This window comes from Hipposideros armiger, unplaced genomic scaffold (genome assembly GCF_001890085.2).
Source record: "Hipposideros armiger isolate ML-2016 unplaced genomic scaffold, ASM189008v1 scaffold_541, whole genome shotgun sequence".
Lineage (NCBI taxonomy): Eukaryota > Metazoa > Chordata > Mammalia > Chiroptera > Hipposideridae > Hipposideros > Hipposideros armiger.
This window is the reverse complement of record NW_017731891.1, coordinates 835,843-844,987: the sequence shown is the minus strand read 5'-3', so window position 1 is coordinate 844,987 and position 9,145 is coordinate 835,843. Positions and strand designations below refer to the sequence as shown.

The following is a 9,145-nucleotide window of genomic DNA, read 5'->3' as shown; positions in this document are numbered from 1 at the left end:
CGAACTGGCGGCCCGGCTGCTCAGAGCTCGTGCTCCCAAGCCAACTCTTAACCAATAAGCCACTCGGCCGGCCCACCATTTCCTTTTTAAGGTCTATCTTATACCACTCCATAAGAGGATGAGCGTTAGTGGTGATCTGAAAGGGTTAAGACAGTCAAAACCAAACAAGATTAGCTTGTACCAACTAATGGTTAAGAGTAAATGAAGTTTAGCAGAAACCACTAGTTATGAAATTTTTTACTAAATGACACATCTTGTAACAGGTTTTTAGTGTTGTCTTTCATTTTCTCTTCATTCGGTGTGTGCATGTGTACGTGTGTTTTAAGAGGATGTTGTCTGTTGAATGACCTGGCAGAGCTTTTGGAGATAAAGAATGCTGCAGCTGCCGCTGATGGACAGTCAGCGCCTCATGCTCAGAGGCAGATAACACAGCTTCTTTATCAGATGGGAAAAGCTCCCCAGAGGGGTTAAGTACTTTGTCTGCTGGTGCCCAGCCAAAGGTGGCAGAACTGGCACTCAGACCCAGCTCTTCCGTTCCAGCGTGGAGGCCTTTCTGTTGCTATTGTACCACAGGTCTTATAGAACAGTAGTGATATGGCATTGACGAAGCTGAACAGTCAGATTAAGGAGTAGGGGGAGTCGAGGTGGTACTTACAAGAGGGGCTCCATTACCCTCTTACTTATAATGCCCTTGCTGGCCTCTAATTAGCCCACTGAGCTCAGCACAGCCCCTCTTTGTCCTTCTTAGAGGATTATTGCCAATGTCTGGCCTCCATTCTTGTGAATCGGGGGCATCTTTTTCTAGTATAATTAGGCTACTATGAGTTGTAAAAGGATCTGTCTTTAAACAATCTTAGGGGCTCTTTCTCCCACCATAACTGATTTTTTGTGTAAAATCCCAACACCAGAGTCCTGGGGCCCCTCTTTATATTGTGCTGGCTGACATGACATTTCCTGACGCTTTTTCGGTGTATATTCATAAAGGATATTAGTGACTTCATGATCAGATCAAATAAGGCAGAGAGGGCAAGGGGGACATGCGGCAAGGGAAATGCTTGAGTTGATCCCTGGAAACAACACAAGGTTGAGGCGTGATCTGCCTGGCCTCTGTGGAAGCCATGGCCTGCAGACGCTGAAGTAGCCACGCTCTGCTCAGTGTGAAGAGGCCTGGGCCGGCTGCCTGGAGACCCGAGCACTGGATCTATTATAGCTCCTCTGTTGCTGCTGTGCCTCTGGGTAGGGTGTTTAACATCTCTGACCTTCAGTTTCTTCATGCGGAGGATGAAAGTAGCTGACCACTGGATGTTTGGGATTCCTTAACTCAAAAATTCTAAGTTTACAACTCAACACTGATCAGCACTGGGACATGTTGACCTTTCTCCCAGAACCTGCTCCTTTTGTTGACAGAAGGAACAGAAATTGTCACCCGAAGCCATCTCCTTGGGGATGATACAGCTTCTAAGCATAGATGGTGCTGGAGCTGTGACAGGGTTTGTAGAATGATTTGGGTAAAGAAGTTGTGGGAGGAGAACCCAGTACATTCCTCTGATGTGATTTTTAAATTAACTTTCTAATTTCAAAAGATGTAAAATGCTTTGCACCAATGCAGTGTTTTAACCAAGTGCCTTCCTCTTTGTTTCCCCACCTTCTCTTTTTAATAACAAGGAAATCGGCTTTCATGCTTCTCCAGCCCAGAGAAACCCCAACGCTCATCACTTGGACCACAAGGTCGAAATAAAGCAGTAGGTAGAACAGAAAAGATAAACTGAGGCATTTGTCTGAGTGCCTCCCTCTCCCCGGGCCCGATGCTGCCTCATTCTGTGCTTGTCGGTATCCCTGCTGTCCCCAGCTTCCCATGGTGCCCCCGACTTCAATTGGTTGCCTTTACCCCTGTAATGTTAACCCTCAAATGCTATCCAATAGAACTTTCTGTGATGACAGAAATGTTCTCTATCTCTACTGCCCAGAATGGTAGCCACTAGTTACCGAGTACTTGAAATGCAGCTAATGTGACTGAGGAACTGAATTTTTCATTTCATTTAATTTTAACTAATTTTAATTTCAATAACCATCTGGTAGCTAACAGGTGGATTTTTTTTCTTTTACAATGTTTAAGACTTTATTTGAATGGGTTCTAGAACTGGGTTTCCAAGGGCAGAAATCATGGCCAAGTGGCAAGAAAACGGCGTGGGAAGCAGGAGACCTGGGTTTATTCATTGTTTCACATATTCCCTTATTCGTTCAACAAACACTGGCCACTGTTATATGCAGGGCACTGTGCCAGCAGCAGGAGATGAATAGAATGCTGTCTATTCGCAGGGCCCATGTTCTGGCTGGGAAAGAATGGATGAGCAGTGATTCAAATGGGTTCTGGGTGGTCAGGGAAGCTGACAAGCAGAGGACACATGACCTGGGCCTCAAAGAATGAGTGGAAGTTTCCTAGGCTGAGGAAGTTGGGGTGGGTAAGGAAGCGAGGGCCTTCTAAGGGCACGGAAACAGAGTGCCTTCGGGACTCTTCTGTGGTTTGCTCTGGGTGGCATGCCTGCAGCACTGGAGGGACCGGCAGGACAGGCGTCTGGAAAGCTACTGAGGAGCTGAATTCTTGGGGCCTTGGGCAGCAGCATTTAATCTCACAGGCAAGTGCTTTTCAGATGGGGTTAAGGTGCAGTAGAGCTTCCACAACCACTTGGTTAGAATTTCATGGATGGTGAAGCTAATGTAAGAGCACAGCTTTCATCCGTGATCCCGCCCCCCCTTCATACTTTAGTGTTCAAGACAGACTCACAAGTCTCACTGACTCTATTTTAAGTAATGGTTTAAAAAGTAAATGTATAAGTAAGTTTATACTAATAAAATATTTTATCTATTTTTTTCTTGGGAGCCTGTGTAAGACTGCATTTTGAAAAAAACTGTAGGCAGGCGTAGACAGAGATGTTAAACCTCTCTGGGGCTGGATTCTCAGCTTCTGGGCCTCGGTCGCCTCATCTTAGGTCGGAGGTAACGCATCAGTCACAGGCAGGCAAAGGCTGGTTCTAAACATCTCAGAAATATCCTTGCAGTGAAGTTTAGACTCTCGGATGCGCCCTCAGATGGCCGGTGTCAGGGAGAGGGCTTTCCTTTCATTTTTGCCCTTGGTGGTCTGTCCCAGACATGTGTCAAAGTCTTAAGCTGAGTCCTCAGGAGGCTCCCAGCCCATAATCCGAGTGGTAGGCGGTACCTAATCTGTCGGTGTTGCTGGTTGCTTTCCAGGTGGAAGAAGTCTTTCCTGTGCAGCCTGGTGTTTGGCATCCCTGTTATGGGTTTAATGATCTATATGTTGATACCAAGCAGTGAACCTCACGAGTCTATGGTCCTGGACCACAACATCATTCCGGGACTGTCCATTCTAAATCTCATCTTCTTTATCTTGTGTACCTTTGTCCAGGTACGTATCAGAAAGAGGGGGAAACCTCTGCCTTCCATGCCTGCAGGTGGCCAGCGCTTTACTGCAGCTTTCCCGACCCAGCCCAGACAGTTGCTGCTTTTTTCCATCTTATGACCAGCAGTGGGGTGTCCTCTAGCCCAGGGGACATCAAAGGTTTTACTGTCAGTTTCACACTTGACTGCAGGTGATCGAAGTCTCCCCGACATAGCAACCACCTTGCTACAAAGATTGGTGAACCAGTTTGTCTCCACTTTGCTTGTTGTTTAGCTTAATTTACCTTTGTTGTTAGAAGTAGCAGCAGGATCACCCTGGAGCTCATGTTTCTCTTGAATATCTTATATTGAGCGGTAGAAATGTGGTCCTGAGGAAATTATAAGAGAGACAGGCCTCATGGAGTTTGTAGTTTGGGGCAACATTAAGAAACTAACTTCACTTCTAGTGGGAAGTGTGGTCTCCATATATTTTGGAATAGAAAATAAAACTCTTGACTGAATATAAAAATGCTTAGTTAAGGACTATCTGGGGCAAGTCTTCATAGGCTGAATTTGTGTTTTTCTATAGTTTCTTTTTAATTCCAAATGTAATGTACATTTATTGTAAACAATTTAAGCCATACCGAAGTCTTAGGAAAGAGGAAGATATTCTTTCACTAAGCACACCCTGCCTGCAGCCCATTGCCATTTCCCAGGGTCACCTTAGTATTCTTACCAGTTGGGTGTGTGTCTTTCATCTATATAGAGAAAAGACTGTTTACGTGTGCGTGTGTGTGTGTACCTGTTCACGTAAGGCAGACACATCGTACTAGACGTATACTGATTTATGGCTGGCTTTTTCACTTACTCATGTACCACGGACATCTTTCACTCCAGTGGTTTCTAGATGTACCACATTCTCTAAAGGGACTGCACAGTGTTGGTCACAGTGTAAAGGACGTGTGATTTATTTCACCATTGCCCCCATTGTCCTATTGATGGACGGTTAGATTGTGTGCTCTGAGTTTTAAAGTTCTCCCCTGCTCTTGACTATCCCTTCCTGTGGCCATTAGTCCTCTGAATCAGGAAATACATTTCAAAAACATTGATTACAGAGGAAGAAGTCATGTCGGAATTGTGGGAGAGCCTCGAATGTCTGCCACCCCGTTGTCTCCTTGGACACCGTACCCTGCTCGTCGTGGCCATCTCTCTTCTTAATCTGTCTTTCAGTTCCTCGGTGGGTGGTACTTCTATGTTCAGGCCTACAAATCTCTGAGACATGGGGCAGCCAACATGGATGTGCTCATCGTGCTGGCCACGAGCATCGCCTACGTCTACTCTGTCGTCATTCTGGTGGTGGCCATTGCCGAGAAGGCTGAGAGGAGCCCTGTGACTTTCTTTGACACACCTCCCATGCTCTTTGTGTTCATTGCCCTGGGACGGTGGCTGGAACACGTGGCAAAGGTAACTGCCGCTTCGGGTTAAAAGAACTGTTCCTTCAGTAATACAAATCTTAACTCATCTGAACAGCATGTTTAGAATTACTCATTACACTCAACCTAGAGAAAGACTTAAAGAAATGTGAAACCTACATATAATTAGGTGCTTTGATCACTAATCTCCAAATTGGTCACTATTTCCCAAATCCCAGCTAAGCTGGTTAATTATTAAAACCTTTGTTCAGGTGCATCGTGTCATGGGAAGAACCCTGGATTTCAGGTCAGAGATCACACCACCTCTTAGTACATAACTGAATATATGGCTTATTAGTCCACAAATTCATATTTCCACCTTAGGGTCATGGCATTTTTTAACACACTGCATTGTACCCAGCATTTTAATGTATCCTATAAAAGAGTGAGGCTCTAGCCCGGAAAGAAATTCGACTGAACCTAAAAAAAAGTGGGTTGATTTGGTATTGTTTTTTCAGTTCTGAAATGTAATTCATTGAACTAAGTGGTGTTGTGTATCCAGTGTGGTGATGACGGCTGTGTGTGGATGGGCAGGAGTTATACCATCCGGGGAGAGCCCTTGGGGGTGTGCTGTGCCTGTATTAAGGGAGCAGCCTTTTCCTGCAGGGGTCAGCTGTCATGTTACATTCTGATTATTTCTTAGAGCAAAACCTCAGAAGCCCTTGCCAAACTCATGTCTCTCCAAGCCACAGAAGCCACTGTCGTGACCCTTGGCGAGGACAACGTAATCATCAGGTGGGTTATCTTCATCCCAAGTTCTTGATCAAATTAGGTCATTCTGTGTAATATCCATGAAACACCGTCATGTACGTGACATTACACCAGACCTCATGAGGGCCAACAAAGACTGTATAGTAAGATCCCTCCTTCAATCCAGTTAAGTAAACCTGGCATTTAAATACCAAAAGATAAGCAAGCGTTTACAGTGGTGTGTGTGTGCTAAATGATAAAGGAAAGGCACGAATGATTCATGTCCCTGGAATTTAGAAGAGGGAGACTGTGGTGGTCAAGGAAAGCTTCACAGGGAACACGGAGTGTGAGCTGGGCCTTTCTTGCAAGATTTGGAGGATTAAGACAGGCTGAGGGATAAGGGTTTCAACTTGCCAAGGAATGAAAATGGAAGTAGTATTTTTCTTCTTCATGAGGTTGGCAGATATTAAAAATAATAATAATGGTTATTTTCATTATTGCTAGAACTTATATAGCATTTACTGTTTCCCAGATACTGTTCTAACTTCTTTGTATTTGATCTAATGAAAAAGAAAAAAGAAAATTTATGAGGAAGGGACTGTTAGTACCCTTATTTTAAAGATGAGGAAACTGAACTTCAGAGAGGCTAAGCAACTGGCCAAGGTCACACAGTTATTAATGAGTGGAATTGGGATATAACCCAGGCTGTTGGTTCCAGAGTCCATATTCTTTACCCTTACATATGCTGACTTCTTAAAGCATGTTTAATAATATGGATATTTTTACAAATTAAGGCTTCTGTACAAGTATGTCCCTGGTCCACCTCATTTTCATATTGTAGGCAATGGCTATTTATAGGCCTTCTTCACATTCCTGAAATCTCTCCGGCCCCACCACTGTCCCCTTTAAGCTGTGATCTCACTTCTGATACTGAAATCCCACCTGCCCACCCCCATGGAAGAGGCACCTCTTCTTCTGGGCCTCCGCTCAGGAGCCTTCCTCTGTAGAGTTCTCATTGATCTTCAGTGTTTCCACCTTTGCAGGTTCTTACTACCCAGTATGACATACACTCCATACTTTCCTACTTAAACCACCCTGTGCCTCTCCCACTGTGCACTTGACCATTCATCACACTATTGCCTCTAGCTGCGTCCTCCAAGAGACAGCCCTCTGAGGCTGACACAGGTCCCTTGCTTCCCAGCAGGGCAATCAGTGAGCCTGTGTCGAGTATATGAACCAGTGAGGGAGATGTGAATGAATAAAAGTGAATGAGGCACCAGGCTGACTGCAGCACTGGTTGTTACCTGGCTTTTAAATGATAATCAGAATCATGGTGGTAATAGCTGAGATTTGAGAACTTTCTGTGTACCAGACACACAGCTCAGCACGTGCATAAATGATCTGATTTAACCCCGATAGCTCCCCTGTGGGGCCCGGTCCCCCTTTCGTTAGGCAGACCCTTAAGCTTTGTGAGGAGAAGCGACTTGCCCAAAGTCCACGGCAGATGAGTGACAGAGCTGGGACTGGAGCCCTGCACACACAGAGCCACCCTCCCAGCCACCTGCTAAACTCTCCCAGATAAGAAGGCCCTGTGTGACAAAGCAGCTGGCGCTTGGTGGACTTCCACGTGCAGTTGGCTGCTTCTACGCTAGTAATGCATCTTAGCTGCTTTTTTCCTTATAAATTAATGACACGAGAGTTTCTGAGAATTGAAAATGTTCAGAATGGAAATAAAGCTGTGGGCAGCTGCACTTGCTGTCTGCCTTTCATTTGGAAGTGCTCCTGGGAGCGGGGACTACAACTGCATGGACTGCTCCATTGATTTGAATACCCGAGACAGGTGAAAGCTAGTTGAAATGCTGAAGGACTATGGGGCTAACCTCACATAACTCAGTTCTTTTCCAAAGATGGTGATAATTTTTGGCTGTGGACACACTATGGGCCTGAGTACTATCATCTTAATGTGGTGGAACCATTTTTTAGGCTAGAAGACCATCTGGCTTTGCCTCAGATGGGCTATGTACTTGGAGCACATCAGTTAATGCCTATTTGGTACAATTTCTGTCTGTCAAATGGGCGGTTGTTCCTACCCCACCTTCCTGACCGGGTGCTCCGGGCTGCTGGGAGGATGGGCCCAGGGCCACCCCTTGCTCTTCCTTGGCCCAGGGCCAAGGCCACTCACTGTCCCTCCTGAGGAACTCGGCTCTGTAACATGAGGCGTGCTGGTGCCAGGGCCCCCAGTCAGCCTCCACCTCCTGTAGGGCCCTCCTGCGTCTGGGCCTCTGCTGGTATGGACAGATCTGTGGCGCCTTCTAAAGGCCACTGGAGTTTCCCACCTCACCTGCCTCTTTTCAGCGAGACGGGCCTGTTCCTCCGTCCCTCTGCCAGGGACATGTGTTCTTTCTCCATCCCAAGTCTTGGGTGATGGGAGCGTCTGCATGGGTGCGCAGTCTGGCAAGTGGTCATTTCTTTCCTAGCTGCTGCTTGCTGTCTTCTTCATGGACTTTCTTTGCTCCCCTCATTCCTTAAATAGTGATGATTCTTGGGGTTTCAGTGTTGTCCCTATTGTCTGTTGTCATGGTGTGTTACACACTGTCGCTAGGGCATCTCATCTCCCTCATGTCTTCATTCTCAAACCTCCCTTAGATCTCTGTGTTCACCTGCCTGTTGGAATCTGTCTCTTGGGTGAGCAAAGACTCAAAGCCAACCTGCCTGTGTCCTGCCCATCAGCTTTCCGCCATGCTCCCCTCCCAGATTCTTCCCCTTTCTCTGTGCCTGTCTGTCTCTGTGCACGGCACCATCCGATGCCATCTTCTGAAGCAGAGGCCTGGGCATCCTCTGTGACTCCTTCCCCTCCCTCATCCTCATACCCAATCTCTGTCCTCTTGCTTCTAGCTCTACAGCCTCTGGTGGCCTCACACACCGCCCCCTCCCGCTGCTACCACACTTGTTCAGGCCACGGCTGTCTTTCGTCTAAAGCACTGTGATAGTCTCCTCTTTGCCCTCCTGCTTCCAGCGTTGTCTCCTTCCAAATATTTTCCCACAGATCGGATTGTATTCCTCCGTAGTTGAAAACCTCCCAGTGATTTGCTGTTGTCCTTATGCGTTCCTTAACCACGCATGTGAGCCCCATCATGTGCCCCGTGTGCCTCTTCGGCTCAGTCTCTTGTCCAGCTGTTCCTCTACCATTCCAGCCACCCCCACTGGCAGTTCCCAGGAAGAGGCTCTCTCCTGCCTCCAGTCCTCTACACCTTTCTTCCTTTCCCTTCGCCTGGCTCCTTGTCTGTCCTTCAGGTCTTGGTTGAGATGCCATGTCGCCAGAAGCCTTTCCTGTCCCCCAGGCCTGGCTTGGTGGTCACTCCTCAGTGCTCTCGGAGCACTGGGTTCCTCCAGTCACCCTGGACATACACATGACAGGTGCTCAGACACTGACTATTTGAAGGAATGAAATGACTGTCAAATGTTAAAGAAATACAATACAGGGGCCGGCCGAATGGCGCGATGGTTAAGAACTGGCTTGGGACGCCAGAGGGCCCCGGTTCAGATCCCACATATGAGGGCCAGTGACACTGCCCTCCACAGCTAAG

The 9,145-nt window shown here is 46.9% G+C and overlaps 1 protein-coding gene across 3 annotated transcripts in view; it reads left to right on the top strand.

Annotated features, from left to right (window-relative positions):
• The window catches only part of ATP7B (ATPase copper transporting beta), a 96,229-nt gene that overhangs the window by 65,118 nt on the left and 21,966 nt on the right, over positions 1-9,145 (top strand). For all 3 annotated transcript variants that reach the window (XM_019668891.1, XM_019668890.1, XM_019668889.1), the window contains 4 exons: positions 1,666-1,742; positions 3,250-3,424; positions 4,627-4,860; positions 5,512-5,603. In XM_019668891.1, coding sequence (XP_019524436.1) covers positions 1,666-1,742; positions 3,250-3,424; positions 4,627-4,860; positions 5,512-5,603 — 578 coding nt within the window. The remainder of the gene's footprint in view (positions 1-1,665; positions 1,743-3,249; positions 3,425-4,626; positions 4,861-5,511; positions 5,604-9,145) is intronic.